At 34.6% G+C, this 25,541-nt stretch overlaps 10 protein-coding genes across 10 annotated transcripts; 6 read left to right on the forward strand and 4 right to left on the reverse strand. All coding sequences in view use genetic code 12, as the record gives it.

The window, feature by feature from the left end:
* Positions 1-36: 36 nt before the first annotated feature.
* Positions 37-4,377, forward strand: SPAPADRAFT_132561 (uncharacterized protein; the record flags this gene model as incomplete). Its single annotated transcript, XM_007372678.1, has 1 exon — positions 37-4,377. The coding sequence occupies one exon, from the start codon at positions 37-39 to the stop codon at positions 4,375-4,377; it is 4,341 nt and encodes a 1,446-aa protein (XP_007372740.1).
* Positions 4,378-4,473: 96 nt separating this feature from the next.
* On the reverse strand, positions 4,474-5,256 carry SPAPADRAFT_131669 (putative uridine kinase; the record flags this gene model as incomplete). The annotated part of the gene is made up of 1 exon (XM_007372679.1): positions 4,474-5,256. The coding sequence occupies one exon, from the start codon at positions 5,254-5,256 to the stop codon at positions 4,474-4,476; it is 783 nt and encodes a 260-aa protein (XP_007372741.1).
* Positions 5,257-5,400: 144 nt separating this feature from the next.
* FAL1 (ATP-dependent RNA helicase) lies at positions 5,401-6,603 on the forward strand (the record flags this gene model as incomplete). Its single annotated transcript, XM_007372680.1, has 1 exon — positions 5,401-6,603. One exon carries the CDS (start codon positions 5,401-5,403, stop codon positions 6,601-6,603), a length of 1,203 nt encoding a protein of 400 aa, XP_007372742.1.
* A 226-nt stretch (positions 6,604-6,829) lies between these two features.
* Positions 6,830-10,141, forward strand: SPAPADRAFT_53613 (uncharacterized protein; the record flags this gene model as incomplete). Its single annotated transcript, XM_007372681.1, has 1 exon — positions 6,830-10,141. One exon carries the CDS (start codon positions 6,830-6,832, stop codon positions 10,139-10,141), a length of 3,312 nt encoding a protein of 1,103 aa, XP_007372743.1.
* Positions 10,142-10,505: 364 nt separating this feature from the next.
* Positions 10,506-11,771, forward strand: STE3 (Ste3p; the record flags this gene model as incomplete). The annotated part of the gene is made up of 1 exon (XM_007372682.1): positions 10,506-11,771. The coding sequence occupies one exon, from the start codon at positions 10,506-10,508 to the stop codon at positions 11,769-11,771; it is 1,266 nt and encodes a 421-aa protein (XP_007372744.1).
* Positions 11,772-11,777: 6 nt separating this feature from the next.
* On the reverse strand, positions 11,778-13,454 carry SPAPADRAFT_146458 (glutamyl-tRNA(Gln) amidotransferase subunit; the record flags this gene model as incomplete). Its single annotated transcript, XM_007372683.1, has 1 exon — positions 11,778-13,454. One exon carries the CDS (start codon positions 13,355-13,357, stop codon positions 11,840-11,842), a length of 1,518 nt encoding a protein of 505 aa, XP_007372745.1.
* A 1,113-nt stretch (positions 13,455-14,567) lies between these two features.
* Positions 14,568-15,275, reverse strand: RIB4 (lumazine synthase; the record flags this gene model as incomplete). The annotated part of the gene is made up of 2 exons (XM_007372684.1): positions 14,568-15,074; positions 15,143-15,275. 2 exons carry the CDS (start codon positions 15,183-15,185, stop codon positions 14,623-14,625), a joined length of 495 nt encoding a protein of 164 aa, XP_007372746.1.
* Positions 15,276-17,020: 1,745 nt separating this feature from the next.
* Positions 17,021-18,451, forward strand: SPAPADRAFT_58566 (uncharacterized protein; the record flags this gene model as incomplete). The annotated part of the gene is made up of 1 exon (XM_007372685.1): positions 17,021-18,451. The coding sequence occupies one exon, from the start codon at positions 17,122-17,124 to the stop codon at positions 18,166-18,168; it is 1,047 nt and encodes a 348-aa protein (XP_007372747.1).
* A 139-nt stretch (positions 18,452-18,590) lies between these two features.
* On the forward strand, positions 18,591-20,387 carry SSH1 (Ssh1p; the record flags this gene model as incomplete). The annotated part of the gene is made up of 2 exons (XM_007372686.1): positions 18,591-18,678; positions 18,764-20,387. 2 exons carry the CDS (start codon positions 18,669-18,671, stop codon positions 20,251-20,253), a joined length of 1,500 nt encoding a protein of 499 aa, XP_007372748.1.
* A 1,598-nt stretch (positions 20,388-21,985) lies between these two features.
* On the reverse strand, positions 21,986-23,780 carry ZCF2 (Zcf2p; the record flags this gene model as incomplete). The annotated part of the gene is made up of 1 exon (XM_007372687.1): positions 21,986-23,780. The coding sequence occupies one exon, from the start codon at positions 23,638-23,640 to the stop codon at positions 22,087-22,089; it is 1,554 nt and encodes a 517-aa protein (XP_007372749.1).
* Positions 23,781-25,541: the final 1,761 nt, after the last annotated feature.

Genomic DNA, 25,541 nt, shown 5'->3' on the forward strand with positions numbered 1-25,541 from the left:
CCTTTACCGAACACTTCAAGGTATATCTGAATTGAAATGAATATACTGGCTTCGAATGGTTCTGGTACTTCCAACGGTACAGGAGTCAGAGGATTACCACGTGATGCCAAGTTTATTACACCTAGTTTGAAGTTGAAGGACCAAGTTCCTGATTCTGTTCAATTCCATCAAGATAGAAATATAGATACAACATCAGCCAGAGGTCAATTATCAAGACGATTTGTTCAACCATTAGGATTTGAATCTAAGGAAGTTAACTATAAGATTAATGTTCCTGATTTTGCCAATATCCCTCCGCTACAATTAGGTGGTAAGTTCATCGCTGATTTAAATAGAATTGATTCAATTACTCCTCATGATATTTTTTATTCTGAAACTGTTAGTAAAACTGAATCTGGTGGATTAGACAATTATTACTTTGATTATGAGAATGGATTAAAAGATTTCTCAAGATTTGAAAAAGTGAGTCAATTGGATTTGCCCGACAGATTCTTTGAAGAGTATAACTCCACTGAGTGCATAACCAAAATAGGATTGTTTCCTGAAATTGAAAGAACATGGATTGCTATTGATAATAAATTAGTGTTTTGGAATTATAATCTTCCACAATCTTCATTCAATACATCAACCCAATTCTTAACTATAGACCAAATTAGACATACCATTTTAACTGTGAAGTTGGTTAGACCTAAAAAAGGAATTTTCCTTGAAGAAATTAATTATTTGTTATTGGTATCTACTACAGTTGATATCAATATTTTCTTGGTTAAATATGATAAAGCATTGAATAATTTGGAAATTTTCAATCCAGACTTATCGGTTTCCACTCAGGGCTTAATTGTTAATAACTTTACCATAAATTCAAAAACCAATGATATTTACTTTAGTGGTGAAGGTGATGGTGTCAACATTTGGCGTTTGGATTATTCCAACAAGTCAAGCTTTATTAAGAATAAATGTGATAAAATATGTTTAACCAAAGGTGGATTATCAAGTGTTATACCAAGTAAAATACCTGGACTTGATTTGTTTAATCAAGGTGCCACAACTACCAATAGTAGTACCAGTACAAATGAAAACGATGCCACTGTTCCTGAAAGTATTGTTCAATTACAAGTGGATGGTGAACGAGACATTTTATACTCGTTGTCCAACAAATCAGTCATTAGAGTTTACAAACTTCAACCAAAACAAGAGCAAATCACTGAAGGTAGTAGATTAACCCCAAGTCAAATTTTCAAATCTGCTTCCAGTATTTTTGTTGATGCCAGTAATTTTAAAGTATTTGAAAGATTTAAGATTATTGCAATTCATTGTATTTCACCTCAAGAATCAACATCCATACAATTGATTGCAATCACTAGTAATGGATGTAGAATGCTATTAAAACTTGGATCAACTTCAAGTTTTGGATCATTACTTTCCACGCCATTCTCGGCCCTTAATGCATTAAAATTGAATCTAGTCAACATTAAATTCCCTCCATCAAGAGAAATCCCCAAGATTAATACTGAGCTTGATTCGTTTACAAGAGATAGACAATATTTATCCCAATTAATTGCCAATCAACAAAAATCTCAATTGTTGAAAAATACCAAAATTGCCAAAATTATAAGTCCTGGTGTTTTCATTTGTGTTAAAAAGACCAAGAGATCGGATAAGTTGTTCATTGCAACTTCAAATTATGGATATTTGAAAAAGAATAATAAATTAGTTGAAGATGCTGAATTTGTTAAATATGTCAGTCATGAAGATGCTCCATTTACCTATATTCAAGATATTATTCAATTGACACCATCCATGAATGCTACCAACACTCCTAATGGATATGCTAACATTTCTGCCAGCCAGTATACTAAACAGCCTTTGAAGTTTGCTGTATTGACCAATTTTGGTATTGTCATATATCAATTTAAAACATCTGATCAAATTATTAAATCATTGAAGGAAGAAGTTATTGAGAATTTCATTGAAGAAAATGGATATGAAGAAACTTGTTCTACTTTGTTATACTTGGCATGTTCTTATGGCCATTACAACTCAAATGATCTTTTCAAAAGAAAAGCTCAGATTTTGTTTTCATCTTGTGGTAATAATGCCCGATTAACTGATAATTCTCAACAATTGGGGGGTGGGCCACAAGTCACTAGTTTGGTGCCACATCATCAACAATTAGCCAATATCAGTTCTAATCTTCATCCTACTGTAGATCAAGTTGTTTTAAGTGATAGATTCTACGGAACTTGTTTATTAATTGCAAGATTACTTCGTGATTTCTGGGACAAGAAAGTGTTCAATCCGTTAGAGTATATCAAGACTACACCAAGTGGAGACATTGAGGTTGCCAGTATTAAAGAAGGAAATCTTATAATTAAAGGGTTAAATATTGACAAGAAACAAATTGAATATTTTATTGGATCCATTATTGTTTTGATTGATTTCTTTATGGAAAATGGAACAAATATTCAAGGATTGAATGCACCAAATTATAGTTCTGATCCAAACCAATTTGAAAATGAGGTTTGTCTTAGAGCGGAACATATTGCATTTACTTCTATTATTAAATGTTTGAATTCGATGAAGGAAGCCCTTTCGTTCTTGATGGTTTTAATTGAAGAAATTCAAATTAACCAATCTAACTTCAATGAAATTTTACAATTTTTATCATTAACTAACCAAGCCAATCTTTTGTGTTTAACTTTTAAAGATTTATTATTGCCTAATAGAGATGTTAAGAATTTGGTTAAGGATTTGTTGTCTTCTATTATTAATAAGAATATATTAAAAGGTGGATCTATTGATTTAATTGCATCTTCATTACAAACCAGATGTGGGTCTTTCTGTTCTACCAATGATGTATTTATATTCAAAGCTATTGAAAATTTAACTAGAGCCAAGAAGATTAATTCCCGTGATCCTGATTTAAAGAATAAATGTTTAACCAATGCAGTATTACTATTTGAAGAAGCTTATGATTCATTGACTTTGGAAAACATCGAGAACTCAATTAATATTATGTTGGATTTACAATTTTATGCTGGTGGTGTAGGAATGTTGTTGAATATTGCCCAAAAACTTGGATCTAATGTTAAATCAGCAGCAGCAACTACTAGTCTTGCATTAACTGAAGATAATTCTGTTAAGAATAACCAAGAAGCGATCGAAATTTCCAAAAAGAAGACTGATTTGTATAATTTGGTGTTTAACATTCTTACTAAGGTTGATTTAAAGGCTTCACAAATTACTGAAACTAGTAACCAAGTTTTGATTAATGAATTCTTGGAGATTAGAGATTCTGCTTATAAAACATGTTTTGCATCTCAAGATAAGGAATTCCATTATGCATTTTATGAATGGTTTATTAAACAAGGTGTTAACGATAGGTTGTTGGAGATTAATACCCCATTTATATTACCTTTCTTGGAAGAGAAATCGGAAAATAATTTGGTATTGAGTGATTTGCTTTGGTTATATCATGCCAAGAGGGAGAATTATTTCGACGCCGCTAAGATCTTGTACGCATTGTCTGTGTCTGAATTTAAATTAGAATTGAATCAAAGAATCGAATACCTTTCCAGGGCTAATGGGTTCTGTAGTTGTGTTTGTCCACCCAACTTGAGACAAAAGATGATTCAACTCTCTGCAGTCATACAAGAATTATTTGACGTTGCCAATGTTCAGTTGGATATCTTGACAAGAATCAAGGCCGATTCAAGAATCAGTTCTGAAAATAAGCAAATTGCTGTTGATTCATTGAATTTTAAGATTTTGACTATAACTGACTTGTTCAATAACTATACTGATCCATTGGGTTATTATGATCTTTGTTTACTCATTTTCAAGATTTCTGATTATAAGAATACCGATGATATTTTGAAAAGATGGGAGTTATTCTTTGATAAGTTGTACCATGAATATTTGGTTGAGAAGAAGGGCAAGGAAACTTTCTATATTCTTTTAAATGATGCATTTGTATCATATGGAGCCAGGTTATCTTCTAATGACTTGGTTTTTCCAATTGATGAATTAATCAAGTTGATTAGTAAATATATTCAAGAAGCAATTGAAGAGAACCCAGTAACTCAGAAGCCACCAAGGGGAATAGTTGTCGATATGTTTATTAAATGTGGAGTTTCATATGAACGGTTATACTATGTTATGAAATCATTAATTGAACATAACACGTTTGAAATTTATTCTGGGTTCACTAATGATTTGAGAAAGAATGAAATGACATACTTAATTAAGAAATGGTATACTAATGATAAGAAATTACGAGAATTGATACCAAATGATAAGATTGCCAATTTGCAAGAGTACACCCTTGAACAGGATCCTATCAATGAATTTACAAACCATGGTCAATATGTTTCATAGAAGATTATATAAATTTTGTATTTTAGTAAAAAAAAAAAGTTATTGTCATGCATTAGATTTTATACTAGACAAGCTAGTTATTTCTAAGAACTGTGTTTAATTCAATTCATAGAATTTATTCTTTTGAATATCAAATCTTTCCTTTTCTAAACTTAATTCATCAGTGGGTCTTAAGTAATTAGAAGTTGTGGTTGGTAAGTACATTGTTTCAGGTCGTTTATCAGTCAAGTACAATATTATCCCGTCAATAACTAACTTAACCGCGTCATTTGGTTCATTTGCTCCCTTGGGCATGATAACATCGGCGAATTCCTTGGTTGGAAATATGAAATCATTCATTTCTCTTCTGGCTCCCAAAAGATAGGCATTTATTACACTATCAAGTGTATTTGTCTTTCTTTCAAGAACATCCCGTCTTATCCAACGAATTAATCTTGTATCACTATCACTGTCTATAAACACCTTGATATTGGATAGATCTCTAATTTCCTTATCGTATAACGCGTATAATCCGTGAACTATAAGAACCTTTTGTGGTTGGTCAACCGGAATGTACAACTTACTGCGTAGCACCTCTTTGAGTTTGTCGAATTGAAATCTTGAAGGTTTAAGGCTTGGATATTTGTCATGGTGGAACTCCTTTGATACCGTTATGGCAGCAGATTTTCCCTGGTTATAATACTCGGTTGTGTCTATGGATGACGCATTACAACCTTCTTTAAATTGATTCATATCAATTATCTCTATATCGACATTAGTCGAAGGAATCTTGCTGAGTTCTTGCTTTAAAGAGTTAGCGGTGGTTTTCTTCCCAGCTGCATGTCCACCACCAAGTAATACTATAATTGATCTATTGGAAGTGGTGGTTGAAGTTGTCATGTTTGTGTGTCGTAATCTCTTGGATACGTGCCGGTTTTGTGGGACTGCGATTTCTGTTGATGCTCATCAAGTAAGCTTGCGAAAAGTAAATAATTTTTCTACACTATCTATAGCACTAGTGATCGAAATATACTACACTACACTATGGACGAGTTTGATAGAGAGTTAGATAATGAATTGGAGTTTAGTCATAAATCCACTAAGGGGATTAAAGTCCATCGTACTTTTGAAAGTATGAAACTAAAACCTGATCTTTTAAAGGGGATTTACGGATATGGGTTTGAAGCACCATCAGCCATTCAATCACGGGCAATTATGCAAATTATAAGTGGTAAAGATACTATAGCACAAGCACAATCAGGTACTGGTAAGACTGCCACGTTCTCCATAGGGATGCTTCAAGTCATCGACACTAAATCCCATGATTGCCAAGCATTGATCTTGTCTCCTACAAGGGAATTGGCGGTGCAGATCGAAAATGTTGTTAAACATTTGGGTGACTATATGAATATTCATACTCATGCATTAATTGGTGGAATTAATGTGGGACAAGATGTGAAAAAATTACAAACTAGCCAACCACAAATAGTCAGTGGAACTCCTGGTCGTGTACTTGATGTGCTCAAAAGAAGAAACCTATCTCCCCGACATATCAAGATATTGATTCTTGATGAAGCGGATGAATTATTTACAAAGGGGTTTAAAGAACAAATTTATGAAATTTATAAGCAGCTACCACCTGGGGCTCAAGTGGTTGTGGTAAGTGCAACACTTTCACCAGAAGTGTTGGAAATGACAAACAAGTTTACTACTGACCCAGTAAAAATTTTGGTTAAACGAGATGAAATATCATTGTCTGGTATTAAACAATACTATGTTCAGTGTGAAAAGGAAGAATGGAAGTTTGACACATTGTGTGACTTGTATGATAATCTAACCATTACCCAAGCTGTGATATTCTGTAATACTAAACTCAAAGTCAATTGGCTTGTTGAGCAAATGAGAAAGCAAAACTTTACTGTGGTTGGCATGCATGGAGATATGAAGCAAGATGAACGAGACTCTATTATGAATGATTTCAGAACTGGCAATTCAAGAGTGTTGATCTCAACCGATGTTTGGGCTAGAGGGATTGATGTTCAGCAGGTGTCACTTGTTATCAACTATGATTTACCTACTGATAAAGAGAACTACATTCATAGGATTGGGAGATCTGGGAGGTTTGGTAGAAAGGGAACGGCTATCAATTTAATAACTAAAGCTGATGTACAAACCCAAAAAGAGCTTGAAAAGTTTTATTCTACAAAGATTAAGGAAATGCCCATGAACATCAATGATATTATGTAGAGTTTTGTGTAAAATGTATAGATAATCTATAGTGTTTACTAACAACATCAACATCATGTTATATGTGCTCGGTTAAATTCTTAATCACGTGCTTGGGCATCTCGATCTGAAGAATTTTTTTTTTTTTCCCTTCTGTTGTTTTTTCATTTTATTTACAACCAATTATTTAAATCATTTCTAGACTAAGTCTGAACTACCGACACAATTGGCTTTGTCTTCCAGCACCATGGACGCCCAATTTATATCTTCTTTAGAAGCTACCTTAAGACAAACTTTGGTTCCAGATTCTGCTGTTATCAAGCAAGCTTCCCAAAAGTTAACCAAAGAATTCTACACTAACCCTTTGGCTTTACCAAGTTTGTTCCACATTTTACAAAATGGTCAAGATGATGAAATCAAACAATTAGCCTCTGTTGAAGCTAGAAAGTTGGTCTTGACTAACTGGGAAAATATTGACGCTTCTTTAAAGCCAAATATTAGAGAATCCTTATTACAAAACACCTTCCAACAACCAAACAAGCGTATTAGACACAGTTCAGCACGTGTTATTGCTGCTATTGCTGAAATTGATTTAGAAAAGGGTCAATGGGAGCAACTTTTACCTACTTTAGTTGAAGCTATCCAGGGTTCTGATGTTCAAATTAGAGAAATGGGTGTTTTCACTTTGTACACTATATTGGAAACTCAAATTCCTTCCTTGACTCCTCATATTGACGGATTCTTGACTTTATTTGCTGGATTATTATCCGACACTTCTTCTAGAAGCATTAGAGTCAACTCTGTTTTATCTTTGGATGTTATTTCTCAATTCATTGAAGAAGAAGGTGACATCAATATTAACTTGGCTAACAAATTTAAGGCCACTATTCCAGCCATGGTTGAAGTTTTGAAGGAAGTTGTTTCCAATGATGATTCAGACCTGGCTAAGCAAATCTTCAATGTTTTCAACAGTTTGATCTTCTTGGATAACAAATTGATTGGTGACAACTTGATTAATTTGATTCAATTAATTGCTGAAATGTCTCTTAATACCCAATTGGATGAAGAATACAGATCTTTTGGTTTACAATTCTTAATTTCTTGTGTTTCATTGAGAAAATCCAAGATTTCTTCCAACAAATTAGGTCCACAAATTACCTTGGTTGCTTTGAAAATTGCTTCTGAAGAAATTGATGAAGAAGCTGAATTGGAAAATGAAGATGAAGAAAACGAAAATGAAGAAAATTCCCCTCCATCTTTAGGTTTAAGATTGATGGCCATGTTATCTGCCGAATTGCCACCATCCCAAGTTATCAACCCAATGTTTGATGCCTTACCATCAATGTTGGCTTCTACCAACAAATTCGAAAGAAGAGGTGGTTTGTTAGCCATTGGTGTTTCTTCAGCTGGTGCTCCAGACTACATCTCCAACCAAATCCAAAAGATCCTTCCAGCCATTCTTAACGGTTTGAAAGATTCTGAAATCATTGTTAGAGTTGCTGCTTTAAGAACTTTGTCCCAATTAACTTCCGAACTTCAAGATGTTATTGCTGAATATCACGAACAATTATTACCTTTGGTTATTGATATCATTGACACTGCTTCTTCAGTTATGGCTTACAAATACGCTTGTTATGCCTTGGATGGTTTAATTGAATTTATGAGTCATGATGCTATGGGTAAATACATTGAACCATTAATGAACAAATTGTTCCACATGTTACAACAAGCCAACTCTTCTTCATTGAAATCAGCTATTGTTTCCGCCATTGGTTCTACTGCTTTTGCTGCTGGTAAAGCCTTCACCCCATACTTTAAGAACTCCGTTCAATACTTGGAACCTTTCATTACCAATGCTGCTGCTACTGAAGGTATGACCGAAGATGATGTTGAATTAAGAGCTGTTACTTTTGAAAACATTTCTACCATGGCCAGAGCTGTTGGCTCCCAATCATTCTCCGACTATGCCAAGCCATTGGTTGAAGCTGCTTACACCTCCTTAAGTTCTGAACACTCAAGAATTAGAGAATCTGGTTTCGCATTTATTTCAAACATGGCCAAGGTTTACGGATCTGAATTTGCTGGATTCTTGGAACAAATTGTCCCACAAATTCTTAAATGTTTAGAACAAGATGAATTCACCTTTAACGTCGATGATCTTGACGAAGATGAAGATGATTTAGGTAACGGTATGAATGTTCACACTGGTATCACCATCGAAAAGGAAATCGCCTCCGTTGCCTTGGGTGAATTGGCTGTTGGTACCGGCAAAGAATTTGCTCCATACGTTGAAGCTTCAGTTAAATCATTACACGACCAAATTGAAAACTCTTATGGTATGAGAGAAGCTGCTATGAACTGTTTATTCAAGATTACCAGAGCTATGTTTATTGCTTCTCAAGGTGAAGGTTTCAAGGCTCCAAAGGGTGTTCCTCAACAACCATACGTTGATGCTTCCATCTTACAATTGGTTCAACAAGTTAGAAACATTGCTGTTCCTCTCTTGGAAGAAGAATTTGAATTAACTATGGTTGCTTGTATCTTGGATGGTTTTGCTGATGCTCTTCATAAGTTTGGTGCTATTGCCATTGTTGATAATGGTAATGACACTTCCTCTTTGGAAAAATTATGTTATGTCTTGATGCAAATCTTGAAGAAAGAACATCCATGTCAAATTGAAGATGAAGAAGGTCCAGCTGATGAAGAAGATGCTTCTGAAACTGATGCTTTATTATACGAATCCGCTTTAGAAGTTCTTGTTGCTTTGTCCCTCGCATTAGAAGGTGATTTTGTTAAGATCTTTACTTCCTTCAAGGATGTTATCTTAGCCAATGCTCGTAGTAAATCCAAGTCAATGAGAGTTGGTTCTATTGGTGCTATTGCTGAAATTGTTGGTGGATTGAAGGCTTCCAACCCATACGGTGAAGAATTATTACAAGTTTTCACTGATAGAATCGCTAATGATAAATCTTTAGATGTTAAGGGTAATGCTGCTTACGGTATTGGTTTAATTATTGAAAACAGTACTGCTGACTTAACTTCTGCTTATCCACATATCTTACAATTACTTTTCCAATTGTTATCTAAGGCTGATAGAAAGGCTGATTCTGATGATGCTGAAACCAATGAAGTTGTCAACAGATCATTCGCCAATGCTTCTGGTTGTGTTGCTAGAATGGCATTAAAGAACCTTCAAGCTGTTCCATTAGAACATGTTCTCAGTCCATTATTAGAACACTTGCCATTAAAGACTGGTCTTGAAGAAAACACCCCAATCTTTGAATTAATTCTTAAATTGTATGAAACTAATAATGAATTAATCGTTGGTCAAACTCCAAAGATTGTTGAAATCTTTGCTGGTGTTTTCGCTGCTGAAGCTGACAGAATTAAATTGGTTAACGAATCAACTTTAGGTAGAGAAGAAAACATTGAAGCCATGAAACAATTCTCCAGTCCTGAATTACAACAAAAGGTTATTGAATTATTAAAGTATTTGGACCAAAAGTTTAATGGGGTTGTTTCATCAAATGAAATTTTAAAGTCAGTCATTGCTGCTTAGATTTTTGGAACTTATGCATATACTTATAAACCCTTTTTTTTAATTGATATTTAGTTTAACTTTTATATAGCTTTTTTTGAATTCTATTTCTTTCTTTTGTAACAACTTTATTCCTTTGCAGCCTTAACTGGGCAATTTTTCGGCTGCAAAATTTACTCGTTGTGGAACGCAAAGGGCGTCGTATTTTCAACAGTTTTAAAAACTTTTTCTCGTTGAAACAGATTTTAACACGGATGTTATGGAGGGGATTAAATGGTTGTAAAACTGTGATTAAACTCGAGTTAGTCAGATAAATAGTTGATGAATGTTGCCTTTTTAAAAAAAAAATAAAAATAAAAATGTTTCATTTAGTTACTTTTCAACAATGGATTCTCGTGCAGCTGGATTAGCAGCTTTTGCTTTAATCTCTTGGATATTACTCATACCTCCATTCATTTGGCATTGCAAGTGTAAGAATTTCCCTGCAATATGTTTAGTATTCTGGTTACTGTTTGTTAATTTCAATGTGTTTTTCAATACGATGGTTTGGGGTCATGATAATTTTTATCATGCTTGGGATGGGAAGATTTGGTGCGATGTTACAGTCAGGCTAGAAGCTGGTTCATCAACTGGTAAGATTTGTGCAATTACTTCGTTGATCTTAAACTTGTATATGATCTTGAGGGCCAAGCCAGGAGTATTCCTTGAATTCAATAGTTGGAAAAAACGGGCTATTGATTTATCTATTTGTCTCATAACTCCAATTTTCATTATGTCGACAAATTATATCATCCTGGCATTCAGATATGGAGTATTCAAGTATGAAGGATGTGTTTCTATGTTTGGACCCAACTATGCCACCATTGGTTTAGATCATATGTGGCCAATTATTTGGAGTTCTATTGCCCTTGTTATTGCGATTATGACTTTGTATAGTTTCTTCACTCAACGGAAAGAAATTAGCAACATTCTTGTATGTACCAATTCAGGATTGACTTATCAGAGATTTGCCAGATTATTGATTTTCTGCTTGTTGATTATTTTGGCTATGGCTCCACTCTCAGGTTACTACTTTGCTGATATATTCAAATACAAATTGCACAAGTTTGAATGGGATGAAGTACATCAGGAAGATTGGGGTGAAATTATGTACTATGATGTTGGTTTTACTGTTGGTTATCGAAGATTAGTCAATTCTATCTTGTCCATTATTGCTTTCCTTTTGTTCGGGTTAGGTTCGGACGCTGTGGAAATGTACAAGTCAATTATCAACGATACGATATTGCTATTCCTGAGAAAGGTGCCTGGTGAAGAAAAAGACCAAGTTACGTTCTTAACCACGCTCCCTAATAGAGCTACTAGAATATTTTCAAACAAATCTGACAAGACCCCTTCTCAGAATAGTGCTGGTACTACCTTGAATGAATATGGACAATTTAACAATGCCATGTCAGATATGGATGTTAAACATACTTCAACTAGTCAACTGAACAAATCTAAAGAATCTGGTCCTCCACTACCAAATGGAACATTCTTTTCCAATGTCGACAATTACCTTGAACAAGAATTGAAAAGTATCATTATGCAAGAAACAGAAACTGGAAAATCGGGGCAGAAATGCTCGTATCGGTTCCAAGTTGAACAAGTTTAATAAATATTTTCTCTTTTTTTTTTGTTTACTTTCGTCTATTTACATATATAGTTCCTATAGTACAAGTTTCAATTTATACCGAGTAGCTCGGTGAACTTTTGCTTGAACTCCTTTGCATGTATCTTCCCTTGTGTTTCTTTCATCGCCTTACCGATTAACAGCTGTACAGCATTAACTTGTCCACGCTTGATATTTTGCACAATCTTCTCATTCTCTTCTATAATTGTTTGGCACAAATCTGTTATAGCTTCGTCTAAATCTTCTTTGGATATAGACAGTGGTTTGTGTAAATCTAACTGTTCGATAACTTCATCTAATGGACGATCAATATCTGCAGGGTTCTCAATCAAATGTCTCAATAGGATTCTGGCCGCAGTGAGTGATATTCCTTCATCAAGAACAGCCTGTGCAATTTCTATTAAAGCTTTAGGAGTAATTAATGTAACATCGAATGGATGCTCGACTTTGGCAAATGAAGTAATCAATTCTTCTAATACCCAGTTATTTGCCGACTTTGATGGTTGCTTTAAGTCTTCCGTATATATCTTGAAGAAAGATAAATAATACTGTAAAGTCAATGGTTCATTGAAAAGATTTCTGGCTTGATTCAAAGTTAAATTATATGGTTCACTTGTCAATCTCTCAAGAATAGTATCGGGCAAATCAGGTAATTTCTCTTGAATTTTCTTTCCAATATTTTCATCCACTCTTACCACTTCCAACTCTGAGTCAGGAACATATCTATAATCTAATGCGTTTTCTTTTCTTCTCAAGGAAACAGTAGTTGCACCATCCCACCCTCTGGTTTCCTGGACTATCTTATTTCCTTTCTGGATCTCTCCAATCTGTCGACGGTATTCATATTGTAAGGCTGCCACGACTTCTCCTGAACTTCCAAGGTTCTTTATTTCAACTCTGTCGTTCCCATTTACACTTATGTTTGCATCAACTCTGATTGCACCTGTTTCCATATCACCACTACATATTCCTAGATGAGACACCAACATCTGATACTTCTTCACGAACGCTCGAACTTGTTTTATATCTTCAAAATCCGGTTTTGTAACAACTTCAATCAAAGGAGTATTGCTTCTATTCAAATCAATTGTTATTTTGTCATCAAAATTTACTGTCTTTCCAGTATCCTGTTCTATTTGAACTTGTTCCAAATTGATAATCTTGTCAGATTCAATTCCATCAAATTTTGAATTTAGTTGAACAAATCCATTCTTTGCTATTGGATGATAATGCTGTGTTATTTGATATCCCAATGGTTGATCAGGGTAAAAGTAATGCTTTCTATCAAAGGTGGAAAACGACTGAATATCACAGTTGAATGCAGTTGCTGCTACTAATGCCAAATAAAGTGCCTCTGGGTTCAATTTTGGTTGTGATCCAGGAAGTCCAATATCAAAATAGCTAACCTTGGTGTTGGGAGCTTCATTGAAACTTGTCTCTGAAAGGGAAAAGAGCTTATATTTGGTCTTGAGCTGGGTATGTATTTCTAACCCACATTTGAACTTGTAATTGGGATCTAATTGAAATTTTTTCAAATGTCGTACCGAAGTACTAAATCTTCTAAGCATCTTTTCTTTATATTGAGTTTACCAATATTAAACCACGACCCATGCAACTAGTAGCTGATTTTGCCAATGTGTCTGAAGCAGATCCAATAATGTTCGCATCAATCATTTTGAAATATTTACAAAAAAAAAAATCTGATTCAGAAAAAAAAATACCTGTACAAGAAAAAATGTATGGGTGATTCCTAACTTGCTTAGTAAATATTGAAAAATTTAACTACCTCCCCCAACAAAAGACTTAACACCATATAACAAATGTATAATTAAAAAAAATATGCCTTCAGCCAGATTCGAACTGACGATCTCCTCATTACTAGTGAGGTGCCTTACCAACTTGGCCATAAAGGCTTCAAAAGAAGCGACCTCGGTGAGGGTCGAACTCACGATCTTGAGATTAACAGTCTCACGCCTTAACCAACTTGGCCACGAAGTCTTTACATTTTTCATTATTTTTTATAGTTTTAGACACCGGCACTGGTTCTTGTATATTTTAGGTAATGTTTATCGGACTTTTAGTACCTTGTATGGTATTTTTTGTCGGTGTTTTGTATCGTGAGTTTTGTTACATTCAATTCTTTACATCTTCAATACATCAATACAGTGACAATTCTTTCTAGATTTGAATATAAAAGGATTTAATAGAAGTATTATTATATGAATTAGAGCTGTTTTAATTCATATTATGATTAGTTCTGCTTTTGCGAGATTATTGTGAATTTTATATTTTTATAAATTTTTTGCCAGATTTTTGATCAAATATCTTTAAACTTTATTTATAAGACTTCTTTCTAAACAAATATCTTTGTTACATAGTAATAAATTTTGTTGTAAAAGCACTCCATTACTAAGAATAGAGGGTTTACAATATCTGAAATAACATTTTTGAAAAAGGACAGAGATTTGTTGATGATTTGAACACCCTAAAATTTTAATGTTCTGATCAAAATTTTTGCAGCAAATTTGTTTCCTACTTGATAACTCGTTTTGAAGAATCCGCCTTTAACAACAAACATTATCTTTAGATGAAAATTATTCTCCAATTGATACTAGGTTTTTTTTTTGACTAAAAGGTTTTGCTAAAGGCGTTCCTAACAGCAGACGCTGGTACTATTCTGCTGTCGAAATCTCTACTATTCTACAGTTGGAAAAGTTCTGAGAGAAAATATATAAAATTTTAACCCAAATATCAATGGAAAACCACATTTTACAAATATAAGTTACTGTAAATGTCTCATTATTAAACTAAATAAATACAAAATATTGACTTTCTAGTTAAATTTAGTAGCCATTTCAACAGCAGCAGCACCCCAGTCTTCACCATGGTTGTGCATTTTACCTTCAATCAATCCAGCTCTAGCTTCAGCTTGTTCTAAAGTAAGACAAGTCAAAACACCAAAGATAACAGGGATACCTAATTCAAAGTTCAATTTCATTAATTGATGAGTGGTCGAGTCACAAATGTATTCAAAATGCATAGTTGATCCCTTGATTAAAACACCAATTGGAATAACGGCGTCCAATGGTTTACCTAACCTTTTTTGTTTTTCAACAAATAATTTGGAACCATATGGTAATTCAAAGGATCCTGGAACGGTTTCAATAATGATATTTTCTCTCTTGACATTTAAAGAGAGTAACTTTTTAATAGCACCCTCTACAAGGGCATCAATGATTTCTTTATTCCATCTTGCATGAAGAATACCAATTCTTAAGTTGGAACCTGTAAATGGGGGGGGGAAAACCAGTTAGTAAGTTGAATTGCAGAAGAAATTGGAGTTGATTACTTACCATCGTATTCTTGGTCCAATTGTCCTAATCCACCAATAGCCATTTTATATAGTTGATTGTAATATAACCGGGGGTGTTAAAATAAAGTTGCAAGCTACTTTATATATATATCTAGGGTTTGTGCAATGCCTACAGTGTCGATTTTTCAACGTCTAATAATTATGTAATCCTGCAGGAAATGTTACCCGGACAATCGGTCGTACCGTAGAAGGAAATGTTAAATCTTTGGTACGAAAATTTTTTTTTTCAACTAGTTGGTTTCTATAGAATTACTAAAACACAGCTATGATTTGTAAGCAATAAGCATTAGTGATCAAAGCATTAAATAGTATGTAACTATTCATTTCCAAAGAAATTTGGAATAGCCGGATCTCGAATTTTGTTGTTATTTGTTTCTTAGAGGATGATACCAAGTTGTTTCTTAAAAAAAAATGATGATCCAACTTATATTTGAAATTAGTCTTTCACCCCTATCTGATTGGTTATGTTCTTCTGAATGGAAATACCCCAATGGAAAACATAATACACTATAAGAGAGAATAGACAGATTTGAGATTTAAATTTTGATAATGTCCGATTACTAACTAACTAAAAGAAAATAAATATCTTACAACATATCAATAACTCACACTCATTCTCTTAGCCAAAACGCAGACAATTTATTTTGGTTTTGCAGCAAATAAACTGACTGTTTATGTTCCAATGCAACAAATTTGTCTTGGGCAGAAAGTTAAGATTTCGTATTTTATGTCTTGGATGAATTAATTTAACAACTGTAAATGACCCATGCAACATGTATGAATTTATATTGTATGGGATAAACAATGCAGTTACAGTTTTCCCGATAACCACAACTTTGTTGGGTTAGTATACCGATAGGTAAGACAACCGATATAGGTAACATTCCCAACAAATTCTTTTACTCCAACTGAAATAACAACTTTCTTTTTTCTTTTTTTTTTATTATTGATTTTCTGCTATGGACCTTCCGATATACGGGTCAATGGACTGGAACGCGGTTGCGGGCAGCAGAATGCTGAAACTGTTAAAGTTTATTCCCCTCAGTAGACCAGAAAATAATTTCGTGACTTATATTAGATCTTTTTCAATGCTAGTCATAAGCATAGCAAAGCAAATTTACATGTCTGAAACAGGCTGCAATCTTCGGTACGAAGAAAAGAAGCACACCACAGCCATGAATATGCATTTAGGTTTACGTAAGATTTAGATAAAATTTAATGTGAACTCATGAAGTGATGTGACAGAATTTATGCAAGAATATTTTCTGTTGGTTGCAGTGAGTTATGCAGGAAGTCCGATCCCGCATAAAGTTATGGTCGTCTAGTTGTCATGACGGCAATATAGAGATTTCTGATGTGATTTCTCGCATAAACTCTTCTCATAACCAGTTAACACGTACATCTACGCAAGGGTAGCAGCTGTCGTAAGTTTTTCAAAATGAGACTAAAACTAGAAATAATATGTGGCGATGAGTTTAGTTTCAAAGACCGGATGGGCTAAAATGGATTTCGTGACTCCATCACTTCCGTTCCACAGTAAAACGAAGAAAATAAAATTTAACATTATAAAAACGAAATAATTCCCACTTGTTCCTTTTTCTGATTCGCAAAGATCTCGCTTGATTTACATCACTTCTTTGCTATTTCCCCTTTAGTATCCCTACGTATATTGCTGTATTGAACTGATAGTTTCCACAACTACACCCTTTTCCACAAAGAACACACACGACCCAGCAATTGGTCACTACCCCCCACCACAATTTTTTTTTTTTTCTGTTGAAGCCTGTTGCCGCCCACAGTTTTTTTTTTCCCCTTATCTTATCTTTTTTGTTGCTACGCTAAACAAGCAACACAAAAAGGTGACGTATATATTCTGATTCACAACCTATTGTACATATAATCAGATCCATAACTAGGCTGCAATAACTATTTGGTGGCTAAAAAGAAACAAACTAGAAAATGTCAATAAACCCGAATCTACAAGCGTTCAGAATAAATTCAAATAGAAACAACAACAATAATAATATCCATAACATTAATAACTCTGACAGCGACAACAACGACCATAAGAATAGTTTTATAAGAATCAGGAACAAGAAAAGCCACAAATCCAGAATGAATTCGAGACAAAATGCTGCAAATTCACCACAGTTGAGCAAACGCCCTATCCAGGCCAATTATGACACCACTTCTAGTATCCTATCCGACTACGAAGACCTAGAATTTGTAGAAGAATCACTGTATGTGTTGTTCAATCCTGTTCAGTCTAATAAAAGAAACGAGTCGGATATTTTGTCGTTGACCAATACGACTAATACACATGCGTATTCATCTGATGCGGAAGAAGATGAAGGGGATGAATCCGAGGATGATTATTCAATCCCAGAGCGAAGAGAGCTTGATGAGGGCAGCACGACCCAATTATACACCCAACAGACAGAAGACCATTTATCGAACAAGATCAATAGTTGGTATAATTCAAATAATGCATTACTTGATGACCAACTACTAATAAGCGACAATGTAGCCAGTTGGAATCTAGACGAGGCGGTAATGGATGAGAATGTGACTATTGATAAGACTAATCCAAAGGATAAAACCATTTTAAAAGCTTTTTATGGGGATGAATTATTCAAATATCTAAATCCGGATGAAATTGCTAGAGTTAAAAAGTTTCATAAGCTAACTGACATAAAAGATTATCTTTTGGACAAGGAGAATGATTCTAGCACTAATTACAATTCACTATTGAATCAAATTCTATACAAGTTATTGTTATTAGACAAGCACAATGACGATGATGAGACCGATATTGCACCAGAACCAGAAACAATTTCCCAATCACCTAGGTTTCTGGGAACAACAGATTATGTAAATCACTTGAAAAGAACCCGAAAAATTGCAATACCTACCTTAGTAGAAGTTGGGACCTTCTCGGAAACTACCAACGGATCTTCTTTAATCATGTGTGGAGGAGAAACAACATCATCATGGAATGAGATATGATTTAATGATAGCTTAAGTATTTTACAGATATGCTGCAACGCTTAAAGGTGAAATTCGCAACCTAAGGCTGTAAACAACGGGTATTGTTCTTAGCACGGCTTAGCAAATATAATTAGCTACTGAATTTTTCTTCTTTCATTGTTCAGATAAGTTGCTTGTCACGTTCATTCACTTTCTAGCATTTTCTAAAAATAGACAATTAGCGAAACTATTTAGCCATAATGATCTCGTACAAATGTAGATTATTATTTTTTGCGAGAAAAAATTAATTTATCACAACCCGCACCCAGAAAAACAAATTAATGTGTAGGTCGACGAAATTAAATCAGATGGGGCCGTAGTGAGGCGAAATGAACCAGCGAACGACCGAATCTTCAGGGCAAAAAAACAAAAAAAAAAACTGACATTTTTGGACAACCAAAGTAAATCTTAGTTTACTTCCAATTCTCTTCGTTTGTCTGTTGACTTAGTACACCGTTTCAATATAAAATATATCAATCATGGGTGGATGTATGTTGTGTTTCCGTTGATGAAAATTAAATCGACTAATTGTTCGTTGTTTGTGACTCATTTACTAACTTTGGAAAAATTTCAGTTCGTCTTCTTGACTTGGTTCAATTCTTCTTGCCAGTGTTACCAGAAATCGAATCCCCAGTAGAAAAGATTGCCTTTGATGAAAAAGTAGTCTATACTGTGGGTGGTGCTTTCATTTTCCTTTTGGGCCAATTGCCTTTATATGGTTTAGTTTCCAATGCTCAATTTGCCATTGTGGATCCATTGTATAACATCAGATCAATCTTTGCTATGGAAAAGGGAACCCTTTTAGAATTAGGATTGTTACCAGTTATCACTGCTGCCTTCATTTGGCAAGTTGCTGCTGGTTTAAGATTAATCAATGCTAACTTGGGTTTAAGATATGACCGTGAATTATTCCAAACTGGTCAAAAATTAACTGCCTTTGCCTTGGCTGTTGTTTACGCTGCTGGGCTTATCTACTCTGGTTATTACGACAATGTTATTCGTGGTTATGACCCATTGAAGGACTCCACTCCAATTGGTTCCTACGTTTTGCTTTTCACCCAAATTGTCAGTTGGTCTTGGTTAGTCACCTTGATGGTTGAAATCTTTGATAAGGGTTACAGTTTTGGCTCTGGTGTTTTGAGTTTCTTAACCTTGCAAGTTGCCACTAATACCGTGGCTGATCTTATTGGTATTGAAGTTTTCAAGGTTTTCAACTCCAACAAGTCTGAAAGTTATGGTGCTTTAATGAACTTGGTTAGAAACTTTTCTCTCTTTAGTCCAAAGAAAAACGCTGCAACTATCTGGCATGCATTCACCCGTATCCAATTACCAAACTTGAATCAATTCTACATTTCTTTGTTAACTATTGGAGGTGTTATTCTTTTACAAAACTACCGTATTGAAATTCCAATTAGATCAACAAAGGTTAGAGGTATGAGCAATGTTTTCCCAATTAGATTGTTATACACTGGTGGATTACCTGTCTTGTTTGCCTTTACTGTTTTGGCTAATGTACAAGTCTTTGGATACTTTTCTACTGTTGTCTTGTCAAAATTGGGTGCCCCACAATTGTTAGTATCCTTATTGGGTAAATTCGAATTAAACCCAACCTCAAACAACTTGAACTTAAAGACTGGTATTTTATTCTACTTGTCAAACTCCACTTCCTTACTCCAAACCTTATTGTCTCCAATCAAGACCGTTGTATACGCATTCTCCATTGTTGTTTTATCAGTTTGGTTTGCTAACAAATGGAGTTACATTTCTGGTTCTTCTCCAAAAGATATTGCTAAGCAATTCAAAGACCAAGGTATTTCCATTTCCGGAAAGAGAGATATCTCCATTGCAAAGGAATTAGCCCGTGTTATTCCGGTTGCTTCCGTCAGTGGTGCTTTCCTCTTAGCTGGTTTGGCCGTTGCTGGTGAGTTATTGGGTGGATTAGGTAAGGGTGTAGCCACTGTTGTTGGTGTCTCCTCTGCTTTTGGTGTCTTGGAAGAATTCATGTTGGAATACCAACAAAGTGGTGGTTCTCAATTCACCAGTGCCCTTTCTGGTTTACAATAGTTGAGAATACCCCAATTGGCAACCAAAAAAAGAAAAACGTTTCGACGTGATATTTTGATACATTTTAATTTTTTTTTTGCACATTTAATTTTGTATACAGTAAAAACCATGAGATTAATATACATTGTACTAGTAAAGTATTAATAAAAAGTATGTAGACATGGACCTCACAGCTTAAAAAAAAATTTCATTACAAATGAAATAAATTCAAAAAAATAATGACTCCGACGCGGTTCGAACGCGTGCATCTTTACGATAGTAGAACTTGAGTCTACCGCCTTAACCACTCGGCCACAGAGCCCTTTTGGATGATGGTGTTAAATCATCCTTTTAGTCTTTCATTGTATAGTTAATAGTCCTAAGACAAATACGGCAAGACTTTATTATCTATTTCGTAAACTAACTAAGTGAGAATCCTTCTACAAAATCAAAGTGACTTTGTGAGAAAAGTTCAACTATTTAAATATTATTATTTTGTCTAGCTTTACGTCCATAGCCTACCTAACCACTTTGCGTTTTCACGACACTCTAATACTTCGTCTATCCTTTATTCAATAATTATTGTGGTATACTATATGTCCTTAGGTGACATTTCTTATCTTACTCTCGTATGATGTCGTGCACGGTTATATTACACCGAATAAACCTCCGACATTCTGTGGTATCTTTGTAATTAATAGTTACCACTTCGTATCTGCATTAAGTCTAAATCTGCAAATGTGGGATGATGTCATTCGTAACAGATTTAATGTCAATCCGTTAGAATTAAATGTAATCATTGAAGTTTGTAAGTTACATCAAAACGGCGAATCCTTTAACAATTACCGTCAAGCTTTCTTTGACATTTTAAGCAATTACACCCGAAAAGCAATTGATAAATGTGAAAATTTCCTTATTGACTTATTTAAAAAAAATGCTAATGTGGAATATTTGATCCTCCTTACTCGAGTTACTTCCTACCGAGAATTAAGAAAAGTAGAAGAAAGACCAGAGATTGAGAGGTTGATTAGATCAAACTATAATAAAACCTATAACAGCAGAAACATTCAACGATCCTCTTGGAATGGCAACCAGTACAACTAGTTTAATTCCAAGAAATCCTCGAAAGCTTCCAAATGTTATAGGCGTTGAAGAGAACCTAGAATCCTGAGCGATAACTTTCTACACAATTTCATCTTTGATTTTGCACATATTCAAATGTTCATGTTCAATACTCAAACAGTTCATAACTCCAACAGTTTGTTTTGAGATTTAATCACGTAAACACAAAAAAATATAGAGACTACCAAACTATAAGTTTTTCAACCACAACTGGACTGTTGTTTTTTTTTCAAAAGTGGTAAATATACTTCAGATGATACCAGGATGTGTTTTAGAATAAGTTTAATCAAAATGAAAATGGCAGGTATCTGAAACAGTTGCAAAAAAGTTTCCAAAAAAAAAAGTCTCTTAAGCAAGCTCACATGAGCATTTCTGAATTAATTGAAAATCAAGAAAGTACAAGATTTAGGTGTGTAGATTGTTATAATTATCAAAAGAATTGTCATGATTCTGTACTAATTATCGATCTCCTAGAACTTAAATATCTTTTAAAAGAACATAGAATACTCAAAAAAAAACCCCATATGACTTACTTCCAGTTCATTGAAGAATTCATGGAGTTTAAGCTTCGACTCAGAGCCAGTGATTCCTTTTGGAACTCAATCTTCAATTTGTTTCTTTTTATTTGAATCTACTCTTTTGTTCATCAAGCTGCTAGGTTTATTTAAAGTTAAAAAGAGTAGATTCAAATATTAATATTAATTAAGTTGTGTTAAATACTTTATACATAATTTAAATAGCCATGATATTGTCCTCGTCAAAAAAATCTATAAGAGCCTTGTCAATCCAATCACACCCAGTGTCCGACATTGGTGACATTTGTCCCATTTGCAACCCATCCAAACCACCATTGTAATCCACACTATCAGCAGTTGTACTATCAAACGAGTTCAAGTAATAAGGTGAATAGTTGGTTACTACCGGTTGTTGTTGAGGTTCGTAAGCTTGTGTATTTGTATAAGTTGTACCTGGAGTGGTATCATTAGATATTATGTGCTGTGCGTTTGTCAGGTTGAGGGCAGAAGGTTGTGAGCTCGACGAGTCAGCTATAGTCATTTGTTCCATACCCACTTCAATTTGAGGTAGGAAGTCCTTTAATTTGGAGTACAATTTAGGTCTTAAGGTAGTGAGAGATTCTCGGATATGTTTGGCTAATTTTCCGGATAAGGTCCAATGTCTTGAAATAGGATAGATAGCAGTTAATGATAACTTGATATATTCAGTAAAAATTTCCAAATCGCTTTCATTCAAATCAAAATTACGAGTGGAATCATTGGCCAATGTGGTTTCTACCCAAATATATGCACTAAGGTGGACCAACGAAGACAATGCTAACCCACAAGCAAATAAAGGTGTTCGATCAAGAACTTTTGAAGCATTGGTATCAATCAAGACTTCAACAATTGAATTGGCAGCTTCAATGGTTTTCTTAGTTTCAATATTAGTACGGGCATCTGCTTTCATGGTTGTTTGGACATCCTTGGCTTCAAGAACTTCTTCATTACATTTAGGGTTTTGTGGGGAATTAATTTTCCAAAGGTATGAGAATGGACGATGGGCAAATATTTTGGCATAGTTGTACAACAAGATAGATTGGTGGACACCTTCATTTACACTTCCATTTTTGTGAATTAAAGGAGGAGATCCAAAAAGTTTAGGATCTTCCAATTTCATTTCCCAACTTGACAAAGATGCCTTTAGTTTAGTGAGGGTAGCTTCGTATGGTTTCTTTTCAATTAATTCCACATTCATCTTAACTGCTTGCGTTACTAACTTTCCTGCCTCTGCTCTGCCTTTATAGTCAAACTCTTGTTGCGAGGGTTTAGTTGGGTAATTTATATCGAGCTCAAGGGCATCCAAACTAGAGATTGACTTACCATCGGCTGAACCAATAATTATATCAAAGAAATATAATTCCCAAAATAATCTTCTGGCACTGTCGGCGACACTAGCAGCAGCCACATGTGATAACCTAGGAGACTGCAAAACATTTACTGACTGTCCGGGGCTGCCAGCACTGGCAATTGAAGAAGTTGGAGTCAAGGCATCCGTGGTAGGATTTATAAACTCGTGCTTGTCAAGGGTATTAATTTTCATATCTTCGATTAAATGAATGCAAAAATGTCTTAATTTCTTGCTGAATACATGGAACGATGAAACATGAGCAACGATAGCAACAAGGAGCAATGCTTGGATGGAAACAACATCAAGTTGATTATTCTGTTTGACAATATTTACACATTGGATCAATCTATCCGATATCAAATCAACCTGTTTAGCATACATGCTTGTGGTTTGACCATCTCCGATAATCTTAAGGATTGGCAAAAGTTCCTTTTCAACGTTAGAATTTGCTAAATAGATCATCAATTCTTCCTTAGGAGGTAATAAAGGATGGGCCAGATGGAATCTACCATAGTAATTTTTAAGAATTTCACCTTTATCAAACAGGGTAGGATCCATAAAGTTGTCAAAATTGTGCACTTTTAGTGTCATTTCCAACTGTTGGAATGTTTTAACATCTTTTATAAGCTCTCTTCCAGCAAATAAACAGTCAAGATTACCTAAAGTATGGTCCAATTTAATCTTCTTTCTGAGGTTTTCTACCATGTGTGCTTCTGCATCAGACAAAGGAGCATTCTCTCGGTTATCAAAGTATGCCACAGCACTTTTACCAGGACAATCCAGGTTTTCACAACGGCCATGATCAAGCGCACATGGAAGCTTAAATATTTCTTTGACCATATCTTGATTATTCCTTATATTGTCCACACGAGCTTGCAAAGGCGCAAGAGGGTCTGAAATATCAGCAGGAGTTTCTTCACGAGGTCTTTTAACAGAGGGGAAATCTTCGATTTCTGCCACATACATGGGCAACTTAGGACCTTGATTTATATCATTTACACCTATGACTTGAGCCTTTTTGGATACTCCCTTTTTCCTGGAGCCACCTCTGTGACTCTCAACATATGTACATTCTTTATTAGACTTTATGCACCTGTCACATCGTGGTACTTTACCATCACATTTGAAATGTCGTTTACGACACTCAAGACAAGCCTTGCTAACATGCTTCCTTGGCTTAGCGCTAGCCACCTTTACTCTCTTAGGCAGTTCCATTATGGTGTGATATTGGTTATGTGTAATGTTTAATAGCAAAAATAATTGAGTTATACAACAATATTGAAAAAAAACTTCAAACACACAACACTTTGTAAAGAAAAACACCAATTAATTTTCAAAAAAAAAGTTAACCAGTATTCGTTATTTCACTTATATGAAGTTGTTAAATTTTGCAGAAGTTAAATTTTCTGCATTCAGTCCGTGGGGGTCGGTTATTTTATTCGATCGGGTTCGTTTACTCAACGTATTTGTGGGGTTTTTTTAATTTATAATTCTTGGTTGGGTTATATTATATCATCTACAGGGTTCCTAACAAAAAACAATATCTGGCGCTTTTGTTACTTAAGTATTGACTTTGATAGTTGTGTCACTGCTATGACAGATTTGTTAACTATGTAGGAAAAAAAAAAAACCAATTGTATGTTTATCACGGGCTTTGAAAAAATGGAGTGTCTGCAGGAACAAAATATTATGGGTCATTCAAACCCCGAACAATTTACATTATGGGAAAGATGGAATTCTACTCCCAATTAGAATCCAGACCGAAAGTGGTAATTACTAAGGTAATTTATTAATTCGATGCATTTACGTAATTTCATCATTATCTGTGTCAACTTTCAAGCAAAAGGGGTAACTTTATTTTGCTCTACAATGAAATCGGGGAAATTCAATTAGCACAAACCACATATTACTTTGTGCTATAATTGATGAACGAGTTCGAAAGATTAAATAGCTCGTTTTGACAATGCAATAATCGAATGAGCCACGATAAAGAAGCTTCTGATTCATTTCATTCGAGTGTTCTAGTTAATTTGCAACTTTCTTTTTTGCCCCGCGCATGGGCCGATCGTTTTGGTCCGAAGGCCCGACTGTGTAATAATGTTTATTAGTGTTACGGCATGACCTCGCCCTCATTTGGTAAGTGAACATATCCTGGCCTAGCAATGGCTCATTCTGCAAAAGCAGCCTACTCGGGAGCCACAACCTGTATTATTTCGTAAAAAAGTCCTTTTCATGAATTTCCAAGCGAACACTGAATATAAGAACTGAAACGTAAACACCAC

This window comes from Spathaspora passalidarum (assembly GCF_000223485.1).
Source record: "Spathaspora passalidarum NRRL Y-27907 unplaced genomic scaffold SPAPAscaffold_1, whole genome shotgun sequence".
NCBI classification, from domain to species: domain Eukaryota; kingdom Fungi; phylum Ascomycota; class Pichiomycetes; order Serinales; family Debaryomycetaceae; genus Spathaspora; species Spathaspora passalidarum.